Source organism: Strigops habroptila, chromosome 9, assembly GCF_004027225.2.
Source record: "Strigops habroptila isolate Jane chromosome 9, bStrHab1.2.pri, whole genome shotgun sequence".
Taxonomy (NCBI): domain Eukaryota; kingdom Metazoa; phylum Chordata; class Aves; order Psittaciformes; family Psittacidae; genus Strigops; species Strigops habroptila.
The window spans coordinates 19,139,672-19,162,511 of NC_044285.2; the positions used below are offsets into that span (position 1 = coordinate 19,139,672).

The 22,840-nt window shown below is 44.5% G+C and overlaps 1 protein-coding gene across 4 annotated transcripts in view; it reads left to right on the top strand.

Annotated features, from left to right (window-relative positions):
• The window catches only part of PSTPIP1 (proline-serine-threonine phosphatase interacting protein 1), a 52,559-nt gene that overhangs the window by 6,575 nt on the left and 23,144 nt on the right, over positions 1-22,840 (top strand). For 3 of the 4 annotated variants that reach the window (XM_030497755.1, XM_030497756.1, XM_030497757.1), the window contains exons 2-3: positions 11,620-11,720; positions 15,201-15,275. In XM_030497755.1, coding sequence (XP_030353615.1) covers positions 11,620-11,720; positions 15,201-15,275 — 176 coding nt within the window. The remainder of the gene's footprint in view (positions 1-11,619; positions 11,721-15,200; positions 15,276-22,840) is intronic. The other variant, XM_030497760.1, reaches the window with a different exon arrangement.

Genomic DNA, 22,840 nt, shown 5'->3' on the forward strand with positions numbered 1-22,840 from the left:
TAAATAGAAAACCACAAACTTTCTTTTTTTTTCTTTAAAGTAACAACTTTTCACACCAAAATGCCATTTGGTGCTGCTCGCGATTTGTGCAGGACAAATTAATTCCTAAAAGGAAAGAAAAATAAGAAATAAAGGGTGGCGGCAAAGCAGAAAAGTGAATAGGAGCTCAGCAGCACAGTTTTACTGGAAGTAGGGGAGCTGTTTTGGAAGGTAAAGCTAGGTTTTGAAGACAAAGTTCCCATCTGGTGAAGGCTTACTATGGAGATGAAGGTTTGAAGTGAAATTTCTAACGAAAGAGGAGACCAAACTCAAAAACCAGCCCTCTGGGGGAGCTCTGCAGGGGGAGTCCTAGTCTGGAGCAGGAACTGGAGCCTTCATGGCCCACAGTCTACCCTACAACAGCCTGGAGTCCCGGCATGCCTTCCCTTTGCTCCACTAGATTCATACAAATAAAACAGCTCAAGAAAGGGGAGATTAAGATGAAATTCCTCTTCCCTATACAGACAGCAGATGGTGAATAGTGTGCCAGCTTAGGCAATGGGATGTCTCAATCAGATCTGCCTCATTCAGAGCAAGTTTCTTCTTCATATCAGTGTGAATGTCTCTTTTTGTTGTTTTGCTGTTGTGGTGAAATGTGGACGTTTAAAATCTCACCTAAATTTGTAGGGCAGGAAAACTATTTCCCACCCTGCTCTAGAAGTGATAGCAGTTCATTTTGTACAAGAGCAGCTCATGGGAACATACAACATTCCTAAAGCAGATAATGCTGAGGCTCTTCGCAATGGAACAAGGATTTTATTCTTGCTGGTAAAAAGACAAGGCAGTTTCGAGTGAACAGACACCTTGTGCGTGACAGTCGGGCTGATGCAACAGTTTTAACAGCTCAAATGGTTCCAAAATAGCTATGCTGGTGCGATCCCTTAGTGTGCACCCGCTTATGTAGATCTTGTCCATTTCCTATAGCCTAGGAGCTTGCAGGAGAGAGAGGGTACATCCAGCTAAATACCTCCCTGATTCAGCATTTCATAAAGCCCCAGAAATAATCCAGTTTTACTTATTTTGGTATAAGGCAGGAAAGACATTTATGCAAGTGGGAGCAAAGACAGAGAAATGCTTCCCAGAAGGCAATGCAATAGTGGCGCAGTTGTTCCACTGGACAAACTGCTTCACTTTACTTACATGACCACTTCCCTCCCCCCCTTTTAAGATTCTAAAAGCTGGAAGTTGATTTTGTCCTGTTGGATTGCACAGTTGCCCAGGACCCTGTGCTACACCATGCTAACAGAGTGTAAGAATATCTTGCATCATATTGAGTAACAGGATATGTTGACAATCATTATTTAGGTGGTGAGGATTTCTTGTAAAATGGAAATGGTAATCTGTAGCTTACTAAGAAATGAACTGAAGGTTTAATTCATTCCCCTTGTACTGCAAGAGTCCGGCAAGATTTCCTGACGCTTTCCCCTTCCCTACGTGCCAGGAAAGACCACTAATAAAATGCCTGGCTCTTCTCCTAGGGGAAGCAGAGAGCACGGGTGCAGCAGAATGGTGTGTTTAGTGCCTTTTTCAGGACTAACAGGAAACAATTCTAAGGTTTCTAAGACAGGGAGTAGCAAGACACATGGGGTTTAATGAACTAATGTACCAACGGAGCAGGGCTGGTTCCAGAGGCTCTATATGACCTGCTGAACAATTGCCTCTGTGCCTGGGAAAGTCAGGGTTGTTTCACGTTGCCTCACTCACATGTCTGAGCGTGAGCCCACAGTGCTTGCAGAAGGAGAGGAGCTCTCTTATAAAAGAGAAGAGACTTGGAAGCGGATGAACTAAAGAGGAATAGAAACAAAAATAAACTCTAACCATAATTTTGCATGAAACAGAAGTACCCCGTACTTTTCAGATTCTGTTTCTCCTTATTTTACTTCCAGTTTCTCTTGTGTAGTTCGTACGTTTCAAGAAGAGACTGAAGCAACATGCGATTTCACTATTGACACATTTATCTATGAGACTCCAGAAGGCACCATGGCAAAGCAGTGCCGTGCCTTAGGAAAGGCAGTTGCTGATGCTCACACTGGGCCTCTCTGTTGGCTCCCAGGAAGACGCCACCTTACTTTATGGATTTAGCTGTTGTCTGAAGTCACCGCACTGAGAAAAAGGATGCCGCCACCTCAGACCTGTGTCATACAGCCACATCAAGCTCTGATTTAAAACTAGTGAGGGATTTTCCTTCCTCCTGTCCCATTTCTCACCATTCTCATCACAAAGGTTGTTCTGGAAGTTTGTTATATCTGAATTTTCTGAATGGATTCCTAGCTTTTTGTCACACTCCTTATTGTGATGCACATCTGGCTGCTGGCCCCTTTCTCCTTTTCCTGGTGCAGAAGCAGTAGGAGCATGCCACATCCTGAAGATGCAGGAACATCCCAAGACCCCCACCTTCAGGAACTTCAGGCCAAGGCTGAAGTTAGTGAAAACTAGTGGGAATGGGCAAATAAAAGCATGATCTCAACCTGGAAGAATATGTGCAATTCAAGGGAAGGTGCATTATTTTCCCTGGCTGCTTTACAATACAAGGCACTTGGAATAAAACAATAAATGACAGATGATGCTCTTCTCAGTATGAAAAACGTGTTCTTGTGAAAAAGGTGGCATGAGGTTTCCATTCCCTGACTTTGCTTGTGCCCTTTGTGGAAGGTTCCTGAATTGAGACATTATGAGAGACAGGCAGATGGGCAGTGGAAAGGAGGTGAAACTGTGGCATGTCTCCAGAGCTCTGCTTCTGCCTTCCAAAAGGTAAAGCTTCTTCCATGTAATGTTTGAAAGAAGCTGAAAGTTCAAAGACCACTGTCACATCCTTCAGTCCCTCTGGCTAAAGCTTGGATTTTGTGATATATAAAAACACTGCTCTGCAAAGAAAAACAGAACGCTTGCACTCTTTACAAAGAGACCAAAAATTAAGCTACAGCTTTTCTTCCCTAGGAAGCATTGTGCATTCTAAGAATGTTATTTAACCAAATTATTAGAAGGGAAGCTAAAATGGAGGTAATAAGCACAAGCAGAGTTCTTTTATTAGGCTGGAATCGAGACTTTGCAAGTCTGTTCCCTGTGTGCCATTAGTCTGCCAGCCAACAAACCACCTGCAGAAGTTAAGAAAGCTTTTGTGCAGCCATCCCTTTGTAGCTATACATAAATCATGGGGTGATTAAAACTGAAGAGAGCCAAATATCATGCTGTGACTATAAGAATGCCTGATACACAACGCATGAGCAGTCCAGGATGCCAAGGAGGAGGATGAAGGCTCAGGAAGCTGAGGAGCAAATTCATCTTGTTAGCAGAACTCTGAACCAACCATTTCCTTCTCAGAGAAAACCCAAAATATCATAGAGAGCAAACCACCACTGGGAAGCTGCCGGCTTTGCTCAATGCCACCAATTTTGCAATTGAACCATGGAGTTTGTGAAATCTCAATTGCACTTTAGTTCTGAATATCCTAGCTGCTGGAGAACTGAAGCCTGATGAGAATCTCTGCTTTCATTTGAAGTTCTCTACCGTACCTCATTACAGGGGGAAGCTCAAGGCAGCAATCTAGCAGCTCAGCCATTGGAATGCTACAAATGCCAATGATTTTTGAAGGTCCCATGCAAGGTTCACATCTATGCTATGGCTGGCAGTAAATCCTGCTTGCTCCCCAGGAAAAGTACTGCTTCGCAGATTTCGGTACCGGGCTGCAGTGAAACTGCAAACTAAGCCTCGTGTTGAAAATGCCGGAGTCAACTCCCAGAATTATCACAAGAAGTCCCAAGAGAGCCACCTACATCCTTAGCAACCATCTATGTTTCTAGTGTGCAAAGAGTGAATTTACAGCCAGTCCCAACCCACCTGCCCTTCCCTGCTTTTTTCTGCTTATGTGGAAAAGCCATATACTCTTGCATAAATTCTGTTGTCAGTTCAGTGTTGGAAAGCACAAGCAATCACAGCATTCCTGTACATCCCAACCAGTTCTGGCCAGTAAAAGGAGCTCTCACACAGTACAGCCGTATGCAACATGGACATACACTTTTAAACTCATTAACCACTTTGTTATCACATCAGAAGGACTCATCTCACACCAAGGATAGGTCAGAAGAGACTGTTAGAGAAGGTTAGAGGCTTCTGCTGCAACACTGCAGATACACAAATCAGTGGCTGCTATCCCATTTTGTTTTGTTATTTATGTCAGGATAGCTTGAGTGCAGCAGAAAGAGAGCAATAAACTTCCTAAAAACGCTTGCTATCATGTGAATATATGCATAGAGATACTGGGAAAACCTAAAGTATCCTGGGGAAAAAAAAAAACCCCAACCATAAAGTGATTCAATTACAATGAAAGACCAGGACATGATAGAAAACATCCAGCCCAGTCAAATATACTTTGAGATTATAAATCATATTTGACTGTTGGCTATTAGATCTGTTTGCTGCTCACCAGTAAATACTAAGCCTTTGACAGAGCTCTTGACAAGGAGACTAGCAGATCAAGAGATCAAGATCTAGAAACACTCTTTTTAAGCAGTGCCAGTACACAGTGGTATAGTGCAGTGATATAGTTCATTGATATAACTGAGTCGGTACAACTTACTCACAATCCAGGACTGAGATATCATGAGTGATGCAATTGTGGATAGAAAGGATTTCTTTCTGACAGTTGAAAAAGGTGTTGGCAGAATGGTGCTTGTTCAAAACTCACTGTCCCCCGTTCTCCTTAAACCTTCTCCTCACTCCAGTACTTAGTTAATGTTTGAACCTGGAAAAAGGAATCTTGAGCTTTTGTTTTACTAAAATTGTCAGGAGTTTCCCATAACTACACGGATAAGCTGTGGTACAAAAAAAGTTTGATTTTCAAAAAATTCCACAGATACCCCTAACAGATTTGGTGTCATTTTCTTTTTCTTCTCTTCTGAAAATCTGTATGAAGACTTTATATAGGTGAGTGTGCAACATTTATCATTTTCAGTCCAAACCCCATCTTGATAATACTTCTGATAAAACCCTTGGGCAAATACCATTAAGAACAAAGCCAAGGAATGCACTTTCAGAGCTAAATATTTTCAGACTTGGAAATACTTTTGAATAGTTGCAGATAATACATTTCAACTAATTCCTAAACGACGGGTCATCAGGCTGAAACGGTAGCTGTGCTGTAACTGCTGGTGCTTGTACCACTACCACTTGCAGGCAGGCCCACCTTAGATGTGCAAACCAGTCAACATGCAGATTTTGATACTATCCTTACCATCATGGGAGCTCAGCACCATCCTGCCACATACCAAACAATGCACCCAGTGTCTGCTATGTAGTTATTTCTCTTCCAGCCCTATTTCTCCATCAGGGTGGTGGTATTGCCATGCTGTATCCTGGGGTTACTCTCCCTGTGTACCACCTAGGACCTAGTTCCTTGCAAAGAGCAAGGCTTTGCAGCTGGAGGTGCTGGGGAAGAGAACTTATTTTGCTGACAGCCAGGACTGCAGCTCCCCTGAACGCTGCAGAAGCTGAGGTGGAGCTGCAGTGGCACTTACCAAACAGGACCTACGGCTTCTGTGCAAAGCACTTCCCTGAGGGAGATGCTAAGCTGCTGACAAGCCAGCTTATCCTGCAGGAGCAGGTAGAGGTATGAATTGTGGTATGGAAATAACCTCTAAAAAGGGTTCTGGGTCTCCAAATGGTGTTAGAAATGCTCCAGGAAAACCAGCCACAACAGAAGAGCTCACACTTCCTACAGCACAGCTGCAAGGACTTGATCAATTCTTGTCACTTTCTGAATATTAGTAGTTGGACATGCAAGAATGTACAGTTTAGCACATGCTCCGCATACAAGCCTGGGTATTCTCCTTCGGTTCAGTCCACTGTAATAGCTATTTACCAAAACCCTGCCTCAGCATCCAGTAAAGCATTTTAGTCTTTCCTACTTGCTATTATTGCAGTAGTACCCTTGTGACTTCAAACCATAGCTACTTGCTCTTCAAAAAGCCTTGCAGTACTCTCTTAGCACCCGCAGCACAAGGCTCAGAGAAGGGATGTGCTGTAAAGCTGATTCTCAGCTAAAGACACAAGACCTGGCACGAGGTTACTCAGCTTTGTGCCACCAGGAGGAAAGAAGAAACTGTCACCTCCCAGCTATCTTCATCCTGAACTTTCTACCCTCTGGGCAGGGAACTGACACCATCGGTCTTCCCACTTGCAGCCTTGGAAACCAAAATCCTCAGAGCCTCTCCCTCATGGCTGCAGCGCATAATCTCTCCCACAATTAACTCCCGATGTTTACCTGTGTGATTGCCTATGGAGAAACTTCTGCCAGATGGGATGGCACAGTCCCAAGGCACCCATCGCTGTAGAAAAGTGCTACTGTGAGGGAGCAGCAGCATTAAGCCCCAGAGGAAGAAAGAAATGGGAAAGAAGAAAGCGTATCCCAGTGTGCTTACTGTCAACACCTCTGCTTGCAGTCTTCCATGCCTCCTTTAAAGTGTTCAAGGAAAAGCTATTCTGGTTAAACTAGAGCATAAAATTTGTGGGTTTCAGTCATATACTCCCTTTCACATTTCTTTCATCTCTGGAGGAACAGTGTTGCTCACTGCACTCGAGGGAAGCAACCTTAGTAAACGAGAAGAGGAGAAGAGATGCTGCCTCTGTATCAGCTGTGATTTTCCCCATGGAAGAATCTCAGGACAATACAAATCTGCCTGCAACACTGAAATCCCTTTGTCAAGCACTTGCTTACAAGTGATTATAGGTCTGTTGGACAACGCAGATGAACTAATCTTTTTTATTAAAATAACAATGAGTAAATCCTCTTTCACAACCGCACACGCTTTGACTAAGCGGAATCACTTTCTTGGCAATGAAACAAATGAGCAGTGGTGATTCAAATCATCTCATTCCAAGCAACTACCTTGTTTTCGCTGTAAGCAAATGATGTTTCACACATTTAATGAACACATTTATTACCTAACTAAAGCATTTTTCTAATTTCTAATAAAAAGTAAAATAGTTCTTTTACTCCTTGTTAGTTCTTCTAATCATCATGAAGTCCCAGCTGAGAGGTGACCAAAACTGCAGTTTTAACAGCCTAATGGTAAATGGAAAATAGAATAAAGGCAAGACAGCTTAGCAAGGGTAGATAGTTGTTCAACGTGACACAATCTTGCTGTCTTGACTGTCCTGACAAAGGAAATGTGGGGTCTGTTATGGTGCTATAGAGGAAATACTTAAGAAACTAGAGAAGAAAAACAAAACAGGACCGGACAGACAAAGCATAACAGTAAAGTGGGCAAAAACACTGCTCTGGATGAGATGCTGGTGGCTTGTGCTGAAATGGAAATGCCCAAGCTGGAGAAAGGGATCTCGAGAGCTGGTCTCAGGGTTAATTTCATTCAATATATTCATTGGAGTACTGGCATAAGACATTAAGAATGGGCTGGAAATAGCTGTTGTTGAAACAAATAGGTAGGATGAAATATTGTACAGGAGGTATCCGATGACCTTCAAGCCTGGGGTAACAGAAAGCAGATGAAATTAAAGTTTCAAAGTGCAAAGTGTGAGTAAGAATCAGTAGCAAAAAGGTCCAATACCCTCTGGGACCTCAGTAAGTAAAATTGCAGGAGAGGAGAAAATTGAGATACATCAATAGATTGTAGCTCGGTTAGGTGCCACTGGTATGGTTTGATAGTGGAAGAAGGCAAATACAATCCTCTGATGGACCAGAAGTGTTTCTTAGGCAGCAGACATTAATGCCATGGTACAAAGCATCAGTTAGCCTTCTCTGGAATAGTAGAGTATCATCCTTGTCCAGCAGGGACTTATTCAACCTTGAACAGGTACTATAAGAACACATGGAAATCGATGGAATGAAGAACCAGTATCTCAGAAAGGACGCAGGAGGTTTGTTTGGGTTCAAGGAGAGGTGAAGAGAGGATGCAGTTGTACAACACATGGAAAAAGAACAAAAAAAGTTGTTGCAATAAAAGGGAAATGTTAGTGTAAGTAAACTGAGGCCTAAATGATTTATGGCTGCACTGTGGTTGGGAATTAAGAAGCAATGTCACAGGGCGAGTGACCAGAACAGCTTAAACTTATCTAATCCTGGGCTGTCAACTGTCTGTGTTTCCTCTCCCTCCTTGCTGTAGCCTGTGAGGTGCCAGTTGCACATGTTAGACCACAGCCAGATCTGCTGCTTGGGAGGCTGAGGCAGTCCTGGTTTAGGGTGCAGGTGCTGTGGTTTCTGAGATAGGGCTTACACGTTCTTCAGGAACACATAGTGAGGACAATAAAGGAAATTTGAGATGGATCCCCCCAAAATGAAGGAAGATTAAATGAGTGCCTGTGGTACAAAGTCCTTTTTAGACCTGGCTGGAGCCAAATCCTTTTACAGGGGTCAGCCATAGGGACAAAACCCAGATGCATCTAACAAGCAGGAACCGATGTCTCCATCAGAGATTTCAGCTCTCATTTAGATGTGGCTGCAGTGACTCCATTTTTAACAAGTTCAAGTCTTACTTGTGTCAGCAGGCAACAGATAAAGCAAAACTGTTGAGTAAGGCACTGCCTGTTTGCACTTGGCATGCACATGTGCACACAAGGGAACAGAATGAACAGTGAGAACACTACTCCCATCTCCTGCTTGGTAGAAAGTCTGCAATCTAGGAGTGAGCAAGTGCTATTACAGATTTCACATTCAAACAAGCATCTTTCTATGTACATTAAAGGGCTAAAATAATCCTATAGTTACAATAAGTGAAATCTGGCTTTTGCATTTCTAAATTCATTGAAGTCAGGAAGCAGGAAGGCAAAAAGATGCAGAAGAGAATCTGTCATGGGCAGCGGGGAGCAGCAGTAACCTGTTCCCTTTGCATTAGTGCCAGTGAAAAAGCCGGTGCACATCCTGGAGGTAAGCCTGTTTGCAGAGCTCCAAGAAGACTGCACTGCTGTGCTACCCAGGGCAGCATAGCTTACAAAGGATCCTCTAACGCAGACTGTGAGAGTGTTTTGTTAGATGTGCTGCAAGTGAGTTTTAGCATTTACTAAACAAAGAGCGATGTTGAACAGAAATGGCAGAGTAACTTTACAGTGTGCTTATCCTCTCGGTTGTTGCTCATGGCAGTATGCCTGACTGCCGGGGTGATACAAGCCCATATATTTCACTTACCTCTGCGCAGTGTTTCTGGGACAAGGAAGCTGTGTGCACAGCTATGGGATGTAGTGAATTGCATCTGGAAATACACCATCCAAATGTTTGGGCTGTGAGATGGTTGTGGAGAATGTGACCAGAGCGGTTTCTGCCAGGCAGAGGAAGCAATCTATGAGGGTGTTTTACAGCAGCAATGCCTTGTGCCATTGGGATGGCCTCAAAGAAAGAAAAAGGGAGAGGGGGGAACTGACGTGCCCATTGCCAGGGTATTGTCAAGAACCTTTCCTGCTTTGCTCAATGAATGGGAAACCCTTGCTTCTTTTCATTTATTTCACAGCAGGATTCCTCCCTGGGATGTGTGTGTAACATGCCCTTGGAAACATTAGGAAAACTGTCATTTTGGTTTTGAGATCCTGTTTCTTAAGGGATGATCATATGCATCAGATGAGCATGTGGCATCTTATTATTTTCCTGCATTGGCAACAACGGTAACAGCGGATCCATTGCACTCTTTCTGTATTCTTTTATCTACATTATTATCTTGTCTGGCTCTGCAGTGCAGACGCTTTGCTGGTAGAGGCATTTGTCTATGTCTCTTGTGAACCATTATCCTACTGTCTTTCCTTTCTCTCCATTGCTTGTGATAAGTGTGTCCATTAGGGAAGAAGGAATTACTGCTTTCAAGAATGGTAGCACTGGAAATGTTACTACAACCTCCAGGTTTACAAAGATGTTCTGCAGAAATTGATCCTGGCTCTTGAAGCAGCCCAGGGCTTCAAATCTCTATAGAAGCCCTGGGGCCTGGGTGAGCAGTACTGAGGCTGCCATCAGCCACTGCCATCTGTCCCCAGAGCTTGTCCTATTCCTCTCAGTCCCAGCAACAAGGAAGCAAAGCCACAAACAAAAGTGTCCAGCTGCTGCTTGACAAAGGATCCTTCCCAAGTCCCAAAACTTGAACAGCTCTTTTCTTCACAGTCATGGTGGAAAGCAATAAACTAGTGCATTTATTAAATGATAACCGCTTAGGGGACAGTGGATGGATGTATAAACTGTATTCAGTTCATATATAAGCACTTATATTGTACATAAACTGCTTGAGGGAAGGAACATATTCATTCTCTTTATGGTTACACAGTCCATGATTTTACCATAATGCTCTAACATAAAGCTCAGATAACATTCCTCACTACAGTTTCAGTAACATTATCACTATGTACTGGTTAACTGGGGCTCTCAAAGTAAAAATGGCTTGTCCTGATCCTGTTGTGAGATAGTGGGAGGACCAGGAGTAGAACACAGAAATCCTCTCCCAGTGCCACACTCAGAACATGTTGCAACTTTATCCCCTTCCCTTCCTGGGCTCCCACTGTTTCCTCGGCACCACTGGCTTTGCTGTGGCTCTGATTTACCATTGCTGCAGTGCAATCTGGAAGTTGGGAAAACAATGAAAGAAGTGCAAGACTAATTGTTTTTCTTCTCATTACTCAGATGTTTTTGTCTGAGATGCACTGGAGTGTGCTCTGATAGATCACATGGGCAGGGACAAGCCTGATGCATGGACCTGTGTGATGGGGAGGGATCGCAGTCCTAGAGCACAGCACGGGAATGTGGCCTTGGGAGGAGATACGAGCCCTGGCTTTGGGGCAGCAAACACCACCCAGCTCAGTAACCTTGCCTGTCTGGTGTGGCTGGTTGGAAACCACAGATCACCTTGGCTGGCTCCAGTTGCTATGTGGGGTCATGGAGCAGGACAGGCTGCAAAAGGACCCAAAGGCACAAGCAAATCCCACCTATTGCACAGGAGATGAGTGGTGAATGCAAAAGCAAGGGAAGCAGCACTCACGGGCAAGCATCTCAGAAATACAAGACTTCCGATTTCCTGCAGATCCATCATCCACATTGCTAAGCTCTCCAGATTCTGACTTTTTTGAATCCTCCCATTAAAACACCCCACCAGTGACTGGGTGGCTCAGCCACCACCCTGTGTATTGATATTCATCCTTCTCTTCTCCACTCACACCTCCACAGCAGGTCACTGTCTTACTGAGAGTCCTGTGCCAGTGGGCTGACTCTGACCATTCTTTTCAGAAAACATATGGTAAGAGGAGCTGTTGCCCTTAAGAGCTACTAATACATCTCTGCTCTGCAAAGAACCCACACCCAAAGCTAAACATGATTTCCACAAAAAGACAGCAAGTGCTGCTTTCCACACAGCAAAATGTACAACCCACTTCGCTATTTCAGTATTAAAAACCAAACTTGGTTTAATAAAAACTTTTGCAGATTTTCACTTTGGAGAAACCTCATCCCTACCTGTGCCCTTAGCCATGCCCCAGTTATCATTGCTCTGAGCAAATCTAAATCCATTGGGATTTTCCAATTTGCTCCATTTGCAGTAGGTGTCTGGTAAATCTGCAAACTGACTGCACGAATGAGCTCAACTCTTCATCTTTCATCTTTAGTGCAAGGAGTTCACCCTCCACACTGGCTACGAGGTGCTTGTACAGCGGCTGTTGGATGGGAGGAGGATGTGCAAAGATGTGGAGGATTTGCTCAAGCAGAGGTAAGAAAATCAGAGTGAAAAACGTCTGAACAGTCTCTGTTTTCTGTCCTGCTTGGCATTTGGAAAGGAATAGCAGGCTGATTCCAAACTTGGCAGTGATACTAGTTTATATAGGAAAACCTGAGTGGTTTCAGCCCGAGCCTTGTGATGTAGATAGCAAACAGGGATCCCAAAGACTTGAGAAGGTTGAAAAAGTCAGAAATCCAGAGCTCCATTAGGATCCAGGTCTTATTGGTCCAGAATCACACAGTAGCACACACATCCCCAAGTAGCACCAAGTTTCCCCTTTTGCAGGGAGCAAATGACTTGCATATTTTTCTTTCTCTTTGAACACACTGTTGCCATAGGCACTGTTTCAGTTTTCTGGAGCTACCAAAAATGGACCATTTTTCAAATACAAGCCTATATAAGACGCTAACAGAAGCCTTTCCCAAGACAGCCTGCATCATTCACCAACCGTACCAGGCTTTAAATAACATCCTTGTAGTTTATGTCCATCCTTTACATGCTGCTCGGGTGCCTCTCAACAGCAGCTGTGGGCAGCTGGCACTTTTGTGGGTGAGAAAATACATATTACACAGCTGCTCTGACTCCTTTGCCATTCATTTTTGTACTTCTTACTTAGAAAAATAAATGTGGTTCTGTTTTGAAGTGGCTGGGCTTTAACAGTTCCAACAGGTAGCATGGGGCACATACATACGCATGACCTGTAGGAAGACCACACAATACGGATTATATATTCAGCAGTTCATCTCAGAACTGTCTCCTTATGAATATTGCTCAGCCTGCCTCAGTCACAGCCTGCTTTTTCTTCCCATGCTGTCCCCATCTGGTTGTAGGTTGGTTTTCTGAAGGCTACTTTTCAAACACAGGGACTTTCAAGGGGATGTGACCTGTCAAACTGAAAGTTGACTATTTCACAGAGCGTGAAGAGTCTCCCATCAAAATCTGAAGCTACTTGAATTGCTTTTCTTGACCACCAGTGGAAGCCTATTTTATGTCACACAGTCCTGAAGACACATCTGTCCTATGGTAGCTTAGCTTCAACTGTTTAAAACAGCTCCTTTGTGACTCATAACTTATTGAGATCAGAACTACACTGCAGGCTTCAGAAAGGCTCTGCATGGCAGCACATATCTGATGCTACATATGCCTGTGCTTTTTAACAAAACATTCTAGAGGGTTCTGTAAGTTACAGGATAAGGTTCTTCCTGGCTTATGATGGAGGCACAAAGGACTTTCCACAAAGAAGAAAAAATACATGTACAGTCATCTTGCAGATCTGAAAGCCACAAGAACTAATGTTTCCATGAACTTTTGCACACCCCCAAAACATTCCAGTGCGTGTGCAAACGTGCGTGTGCTTGTGTGTGTGCATGCTGGGGTAAGAGGAAAAGGAGAAAAGATAGCGGGCATTGAATTGCAGAAAGAAGGTATCATTTCCAGTTTATTCCTGCAGGATGTTTGCTTCAGCTTGTCCTCATGTCATTCATGGGCAGGGAAACCTAGAAGCTGTGCGCAAGAGTACTGGAAGGTAGGAAAGGCAGCACCAAGATGAGAAATGATGGTACCAGCCCCCTGTCAAGCTCCTCTGACCCTGGGCTAGTCTAGTCCCATGCCTGAGGTTTCATGACCCAAGGGTTTTGCAGGAGCTGGGACTGGCTTAAGAGCTGGCCATGCTTTTTCCCTGTGCTATACTGTGCACCAAGCAAGCCGAGTGGGACTGTAGCACTGCGGTTATTCTAATTGCTGCACATCCACTGGCACTAAGCAAAGTCTCTGCCATGTGTGTTTCTTGTTATCAAAATCAGAAGAAAATTGATCTATTTTACTCCTGAAGCATTGTGTCTCTGGGGTATATTTCCATTTCAATGAAATTTCATTCATCTAAAGTGAAAATAAAGTGGTACTTCTGTGTGGCCTGTCACTATACTTTGCACCCCATTCTTGTAGAAGGAATCCCAAAGCAGTAACATAGGAACAGCTCACTAAAACTCAGCAATTTCTAGCACAGGATGACTAGCTGCACATGCAGTGTTAGACACATGGGAGCCACAGACAGAGGCCAAGAATAGCCTCCACTCTGTGCTATAGTGACCGTAGGCTGCTGTACGACCAGCACTGCTACTCCACCAGCCTGACAGATCCCTTGTGCTGGGGGGAAGTCCCCAGGATGAGCCTGCCACAAGTCAGGAAGATGGTTGCAACCACGGAAGATGGTTGCAAACCAGGGAAATTGCACCAGAGCCGCTGGCAGAGCTGGCTACAACACAAGGTGCTCCCTGCCATCAGGCGCAGAGGAACAGTCGAATGTGTGATTGTGTGTTCTCAAACAGAAACGTGTCCTGCAGCTGCCGTGTTGAAAACTGAGAAACCTGCCCCCAAACCACTGGAACTCAGCAAATAGCAATAATAGAGCACAGCATGACCAAGTGGGAGGATGGGTGGAAGAACAAGGCAGCGGGGTTGCATGGCCTCGCACCGACATCGAAATGCCTTCTCTGAACAAAGAGCGTGTTTCTCTAAGATGCCAAGTTTTAGACTCAGAACTGTTTGAAATGCTTTGAAACCCCCTTTGAGAAGTGGACTTACCCTTAACAACCTCCCCCCCCCCAAATCCTAGCACCGGGCTATCTGTTCATTGTTCATTCAATAGATTTTAGCAGCTACTCAAAGACTGAAAACTTAGTTCCACCCTGGTCTTGCACCCAGGAGAAAAGCAATAACAGAGAACAGAAATTTCTTCCAGAGCTGGGGGAGTGGGAAACAGCAAAGAAAGATTTGTATTTCTTTATTACCCGTAGAACAGAACCACTTCCCTGAGTCACCAGTTACAGTTCCTCATTAGGTGAGACATCGCATCATACTGACCCCTCCATAAAACTATCACAGCCTCACCTTCCCCCTCTGCCTCCACCGCAGCTCTTTCAAGCTGCGCCTTATGTTTCTAACAGTTAGAAATGTTCCTGCTACTCCCTGCTCCCGTCTATTCACAACCTCTCAAATGGATCCTTTGGAACTTACACATATCTCCCCTTCCCAAATGGATCCTTTGGAACCTACACGTCCCTCCCCTCCCTAAATGGATCCTTTGGAACTTACACATCCCTCCCCTCTCAGCCTTCTTTTTGATGGGTCAAGTCAGCTCTCTTCTTTTTGGCTTATTTCGCGAAACAGCATCCTCACTACACTTCTGCACCCCTCTTATTCTAATGGAATTCAACGTTTTGGGGACAGAGTTGTATGTAGCACTCCATGTTAATCAAAGCCATGGAGATGGGCTTCGTTTTCCCTCATTTCTTCTAGAAATAGCTCACCCCAAATATTTGAGAAGTAAATAATAGCACGAGGATTGAGGAGATAGGGAAAGCAAAGAAATCGCATTTCTCACGTTCTGTACCTCAAATGCAATTACAAGGTTTGTGTGAATGTGATCCTGGCACCACTGAGAGAAATTGAGTTAAGTTTTTCTCTTAACAGAGCACAAGCAGAAGAGAGATATGGGAAAGAGCTGATTCAAATCGCCCGAAAAGCAGGAGGACAAACGGAAATCAAGTAAGGAATTCTTTTCTTATTAGCACAAACAAAAGCATTTTGGAAACAATATCAGACTCCTGTGTTTTGCCTATGAATGGGGTCATAAGCTGCTCACTTCAGTGTGTTACACAGCACTTCACAGCATACAGAAAAAAGGGGGAAACACCATAGTCCTTCAAAGCAGGATTCACAAAGTCTCTATTTGAGAATTGCCAATAGGTCTTCACTGAGAATTTTTTTCAGTTCAGGATTCCTAACAATGCTTCCAAACCCAAACTAAGCAATGGGGGAGAAAGGAAAAGGAAAAGGTTGTGAAGTGTTTAGGGTGGTGGCTTGGCGATTCTGGGAAGCTGGTGGACACAGAGAAACTGTGACAGAACAAATGCAAAGTGTAATGACACCAAAAATCAGTTTTTGCAGCAGAAAAAAGGCTCAGTTTAGGATTCCAAACTTTGAACCCCTTTGAAGGGACTTAATTTGAAACAAATCAATAAACCACTGAAATACACTCAAATGACATATATTTTTCTCTGTCTTCTACTACTACAATCTTAGATCACATATAAATTGTGTTGTGAGGGGAAGATATATGTTGGCATGGAATTTAACTTAATAACCACTGCTGATAAACTGCTGCTATTATTGATGGTAGCAGCAATAATGAGACATTCCATCATTATTGTAACAAGTAATAATACAGTAATAAGGTGGCAGAGGATGAAGATTTGGGGTCACAGAAGACAAGTCTGAAAGAGAAGACCTCAGTCAAACACAGAACAGCTCTATTGATCCCTGGGGCCTGCTACCCCCATCCATCCCATATCTCACTTCTTAACTGCAGTCTCCTTTTTACGTCAATTCACCACACTCAGTGTGACGGTGCTTTCCTGCTCATATCTTATGGGAAAGCTTAACCTCAAACTCTTGCACCGCCATGGCATGGAAGTGCCAGGCAATCCCCGTAGCACTTGCTATCCATTTGGTGGTGGCACATCCAGGCTGACAGGGAAACTTGCTTTAACCCAAGCGCCTGGTAGTGCAGAGAGCACGGAGGCTCACTCCAGAGAACATGCAAACCTCTTCTCCCCCAGTGCCCCCTGCCTTTCCCCTGCTTCCAAGTGATGCAGTAAGGTGCAGCAAGGCTCCTAGCAAAGGCTGCTGGAGATGACTTCTACCATCTCCTGGTGTCTCAATTCACTGACCTGATCAGAGGAAAGGAAGGAGAAGAAAAATTATTTTGAAATTAAAATATCAGATGAATGATGTGTGGCTTCTTCCCAAAGCAAAGGCCAAGATTTCCAGGACTAAGGAATCCAGGTGGATCCTTTGGTTAACTGGCAATGCAAGGCAGGCAGAGCAAACTTGTTCAGAAATAGCCAGCTTTGGCTGCCCTTCTGTGACTTGGTGGGTAATTCATGGGTCTGACTGTTCCTAAGAGATTATAAGAGCTTGATTTAGTGGCAGAGCCAAGTCCCAGAGTTGGGATACGGATCCAAGTTCCCCTCAAGTTGGGGTAAGTTTGGACTTGGGCCAGCAATTTTATAGCTTGACACAGAAAGCGAAGGCTGAATATACCAACAAAGCATGCTGCAGAGCTGATTTACTTTGTTTCCATAAACCCACGCCTGCTCTGGGTAGTGACTAGCTTTGTGCTGATATTTTTATCAGAGCAAATGCCTCACTGTCTCTGTGCTGAAGCAGAAAGGGGTCACTTTGCTTTCTGTCATTCAGCATTCTCCGGTTGTTTAAGGAGTTACACAGATGGGCAGTGAAGGGCACTTCAAAATCAGAGAAAACTGGGGTCTCTTCAAGGGCTGGAACAACTCACGAAAATGAAATATTTGGGTTTAATGCCTTAAAATTTGTGACATAGTGTGAAGCTTCTGTTTGCTTGTGTGGCATTGATTGCTGGCAGCAGTTCTGCTCCCAAGGACAGTCCTTCAGGGAGACCAGGGGGAGGGAACCTCTGCACTACCTATAATAAGAAAAGCTTGAAAGGACTATGCTACTAACTATGCGCGTTATTCCAAGTGCTGCCTCTTTACAGTACTCCCTACTAGCACAGAGTCCTAATAGTATTATAAGTGACTGACAGGCTGAATGGGGCTGTGCACATCTTTAAATGCAGCTTTTGGGAGCAGTGTTTCTCAAATAAAGTCTCGTGAAGGTGTGTGCAGGCGTTTATACCTAAAACTTGCACTGGGCAATTGCATTTGACATTTGACTATGTTTTTTGCAGAACATTTCACATTGCTTCCTGAGGCATGCTCTGTATTGCAGAGGAGCAGGAATGACTGATTCCATGCTCTGTATCGCAGAGCAGCAGGAATGACTGATTCCATGCTCTGTATTGCAGAGGAGCAGGAATGACTGATTTTAGATCACTCATTTTCTTGCTAGTGCAAAATTATTATCCTGTAGTCTTAATTTCAGTCATCTTTTAAACATTTCAGATACTAAGGCTTTCTGTCACTTCTCCTGGGAAATTATTTCACACTCCAGTAGTTCTCAATAGCAGGAAAGTCTCCCATACCCTTTCAAAAAGTCGATAAAAAGAACATAGAAAATCCATCTGCAACAACCACCTAAAAACTTCCAGTACCAGAAAATACCCAGAAGGCCTTAAGAGAAACAACTGCAAGGCCAGTTATTTCTGTTTAGCACAACTTCTGAAATGAATGAATTGGCTGCAGAAACCTCCCATCACTCCACCAGGTCCAAGTGATGCTCTGTAGCTGCTATGGAAGGCAGAGCAGGGGAGAGAGGTGGCAGGAAGCGGACTGAGCAGCAGTCCCCATGCAGCGGCCTTTTGGCAAACCCACCCCCCTGAGCCAATGCCAGATCTGCCCAACTGGATGTGGTGGCACTGCTCCATGTCATGGGCAGCCCATCTCATGTGCTCGTGTCCTCCCAGTACCAGTGTGAGCAGCTCTTTCCAACTCCAGAAACACAATCCCCGATGGCTGCCTGGTTCTTCCAATCTCAAACCTTGGAAATTAAAAAATGTAGAGAAAAAAATATTCCCTTCTCCACCATGAATCAAAGAGAAGATTCCCTTCTCTCCCAGGCTGTTGCTTCAGCTGGAGCAAATTGCTGAACTCAGCTAAAGGTACAAATAGATCCAACTGCCCATTATTCTTCACTGAAAGACACAGATGAAAAAATACGCTGCTGCCTCACAGCACGACAGTAGGGAAGGCTTGCTGAAATGTAACAGCAACTGTGGGACCACTCTCCATTGCTTTGAGAAAAATCTAGGTGACAGCAGCCATCAGGTTTCCATCCTGTATGTTGTCTAGAGCTTGTTCACTCAGCATCCTTACAGCTCCTCTGCTGGAGATCTGACCCCTGGGGGTGCTTGTGCTTGGCAGAGACAAGCCAAGACTGTTCTAGGACACTTCACTACTGAGTATCAGCAGTAATATAACATCACGACCTGGGAAAAGAGGACGGTGTTGTGTCTCCGCCTGCAGACTCCTCAGCATGAGAAATACGAGGAATCACTTTGACCTGAGGGCTAGCAGGGGCTGAGTTTTTAGCACTGCTACTGGAGGTGCAACTGGCTTCAGCAAGGTCCTCACTGTTCCTTTTCAAACCAGTATTGGAAATGGCCATGGTGAGCCTACAGGTGTAGAAAAATTATATGTTATCTTTTATTTAAGAAACAAAACAAAACAACAAGAAGAAGAAAGCAAGGACTGGGTTTCTAAAAGAAGCTGGTGCTGGTTGCCATGGGCTTAGCAAACAAACACTCCAGCTTCCAGCTCAAAAAACAGAAGTTCCTTTTAAGTGCTGCCTAATTGCCACAGGGCACAATCGTTCAATAGTCCAGACTGATTCAAGCGAATTCAGGCTGCTTGCCCTTGCCTTAAGCACTGCAGCTGGTAGAAACTACTTCCTATAGGGAAGAGAGAGATATCCTCTTTCCAAGCCATGACACAGATCACGCTGAGCCGTTGCTATAGGTCTTGGCAAGTTCATTCTAGTGTACAGAAGGATGCACACAAGTTGAACCTAAGTGCAAGACTGCAAGAGGGTCACAGAGGCTCAGACCAAAAGCCCTTCAGCCTAATATTCTCTCTGGAACACTAGAGCCCATGGGAGGAGTAGATTAACAGGGCAAGCATATGAGGACGTATCTCCTGAATAAACTGAAGTGGGCCTACAGGGATGCTGGAGAGGGACTCTTCATCAGGGACTGTAGTGATAAGACAAGGGGTGATGGGTTTAAACTGAAACAGGGGAAGTTCAGGTTAGATATAAGGCAGAAGTTCTTCCCTGTGAGGGTGCTGAGGCGCTGGCACAGGGTGCCCAGGGAAGCTGTGGCTGCCCCATGCTTGGCAGTGTTCAAGGCCAGGTTGGACACAGGGGCTTTAGTGACATGCTCTAGTGTGAGGCATCTCTGCCCATGGTAGAGTGTTGGAACTGGATGATCTTAAGGTCCTTTCCAACCCAAACCAGTCTGGGATTCTATGATTCTATGATTCTAAGTTCAAACTGCAGTGTTGGTTTGTACTCTTCATATTCTTTGTTGCACACATGTGAGAGGATGTACAGAAACTTGGTATTTGAGATCAAGTTTGCAAGTGTTTGCTAGTAGTGCACACAGTAGTGATGTCTCCACACACTATAGATGATTCTCAGCAAACCTCAAGTCTTTAAGAGGAAACACCTTTCCGGCTGCAAGGTGACTGGGAATTTCCATGCAGTAGCTTCGGGCAGCTCTTCAGCAGCACAACATGAAAACAGAGCCCAGTTTTCAGATACCTCCCCAGCTTCAGTTGAAATAGAGCCTCTGGGAACTCTGTTCTTTTGTACAATAACTGATGTAAACAGTCGCTGGTTAAATTCTGCCTATTCTGACAACAGCTATTTTTGTCATTTGCTCTGCCTGTCTCTTCTCATGTATATGATTTCCTACTGTTTTCCTTCCCTCTTTTCCACTGCCATCTCCTTCAGGCCTTGGGAAAGGGTTGCTCCATTAAGCCTGTGTCTGCTCTGCCCTTCTCTGCAATGCCTGAAATAGAATATTTCGGTGAGTGTGAGGTGAGGGCATCTGTAACGAAATGCCAATTGCTGCTTCCTGTGTATCAATATAGGGCAACTGTCACTTAATATACAGAATCCTCTGTATTATTCACACAAAGCAGGCATTTGTGAACTGAAGTTAAAAGGCATTTGGGAAGGTCACATCCTTCCATGATTTGTTATTCTCCACTCAAATGTTCTGAACCTGCACAGGCATATAAACGTGTGCTTTGAACTTTCAGGACTCTGTGGAAATGAACCCAAACACATAGTCTGAAAGAGCTAAGGCCCTGCTCAGTTCTTACTAAGTCCAGCCTAGGTAAGCTCTCTGGTGATGGGGATAGGCATTTTTGAGCAGTGCTGCTCTCTTTCCAAGAGACATGAGGAAGTTTACTTTTCTGTCAAAGGTACAAAAGTTGTTTGGATTGGTTTATCCTTTGATTTGAATGGCATAGGTCATTCTGGAGTCACAAGGGGTCTGATTTGTAGTCTTTGGGCACAGATCTATAGGGAAGAGAAGGTACACGGAGATGTCATCCTGTTTGCCCCTCTGCCCCAGCAAAGTTTGAGGTGTTGTGTCTGTGCTCCCAATAACCAGCCCTGGAAGAGGTGATACATCCCCCATTCAGTCTGGGGCTGTTCCATTTCTGACCCATATCTGAAAACATCCAAGCACCAGGAGCAAAACAAGGTGCAGACACACCACAGCACTAGAGCAACCCTCCACATTTGTTGCTGCTTTCATGACAGACATGTTACACCCAAGCTGACAGTAAGCCCAGCCTGGTGCACAGTGCAGCCTCCTGGATATGACTGCTCATGCTAGCCAGTGCCTTGCTAGTGTGAATTATAGACAGACACAAACTCGGATGCCCTGCTCAGACAATGGGAGCTGCTCACGCATTTTCTGCACTACAGGTGGCTTCAACATCACACCCCAGCTGGGACCTGTGCAGAAATCTTTCCAGTTGCACCACTGAGCGGTTTTGCCTTTCTGTTTATAGCTTTTCTGAGAACAAGAAGAAAACATCCTGGCTAAATTAAGTCTTTGATGTTTTCACCACATCCCTGCTAAGCAATGTTAGATACAATTCTGCTGTTGCCTGGTTGTGACTCAGTTGCCTCCCTGTTCAGAGAGGACACCACCACCTCCTCCTTTTCTTTTTTGCAATGCAGACAGAGTTGCAAGAGCAAATTATTTGAGACCAGATCCTTCTGACCTTGGGTTCCCCACACTTTGCTGCTGTCATTGGGCTGTACCCAGAGAAATGTTGGTAAAACTACATCGGGTCTTCCTTGTGTGGCAGGAGGACAGATGTTAACCATGGCGTCAGAGGAGACTGACATTGGGTTGGTTTCATAACCATGTTATCAGGATCTAAGTTACTGGAGACAGAGGGTGAAGAGGTCTGCTGGGAACTGGTCTGTAGGGTTCATGTGGAGAAGAATTCTCTCCATTTCAGAAAGAGTGTTTTTAACAATTACAATAAGAACAGAACATTGTAGGTCACATTGCTGTTCAAATTGAAACCCACTAGAAAGTGGGGTGAGGTTATTTGAGACTCCTATTCACTAAAAAAAGGTAGAAAGAAAATTAAAAAAGACCTGTGGTTTTCCGGTTAGAAGGGCCCGTTTTACCTTCCTGTGTACGAGATATTAAGGGACTCTCTGAATTACTCAAACCAGTCTCTAAAGGCAAGTGTATAAAAAAGAATGCCCAAAACGTCAAGCCTAAAGCTGAAAACAAAAAGGTGTGGTGCAACCATGTAGGTGGTGAGTGAGCCTGTGACCTGCACTGCCACTGACACAGCTCTGCTACTTACACCTCTGGTGCCACAAAACCAGCTTTGCATGACTGTGAAGGTACCAGAGCCCTACCTGCAGTACATTTCCTGGTGGTGCTCATGTCACGTAGGCCTGCTTTCCAGCAACAGCCCAGTTCTCTAGCAAAGACAAGGTCCAAAACCAAAGAGAGACAAAGCAAACACAGAGAGCAGCCAGGACAAGTCCACTTTGAAGTGCAGGCATCCCATGCTGTTCCAATTGAATCGCCCTCCTGAACCAAGCATAACCTAATTCTGCACAGTGTGTGAGTGAAAAGGATTATGATCAGATGCACTGCTCCTCATACGTGGAGTGTGATGGTGGGTGAGTGCCAAACAAAGCAGCTCTGCTCAAATACAGGAAGCATTTGCTGCCTTGAAAGCAGGGGACAGGCTCTGCTGGGAGAGAAATCAAACCAAGCTCTCAAATCATGCATTCTGTGTAAATGTTTATTCTGTTCGAGGAGAGCCACAGGGACCAGTAGTCAGTGCCCTAGAGACACAGGGTTGCCTTCCCAGCTTCGGTGTGCTGGGTAAATTTGGGTAAGTTCATTTTGGAAAGTATTTTGCAATCTACAGAGCAAGAATGCTAAACAGTGGGTGAGCTTCATTGTAATGAGCTTTTGCCCTTGGTTTCCCTGTCCCTCTAAAAGCTCCGCTATTGTCCTTCTCCTTCTCCAATTGAAAAAACAAGCACTGGGAAGTGCAGCTTTTACAAGAGCAGCTCAATTC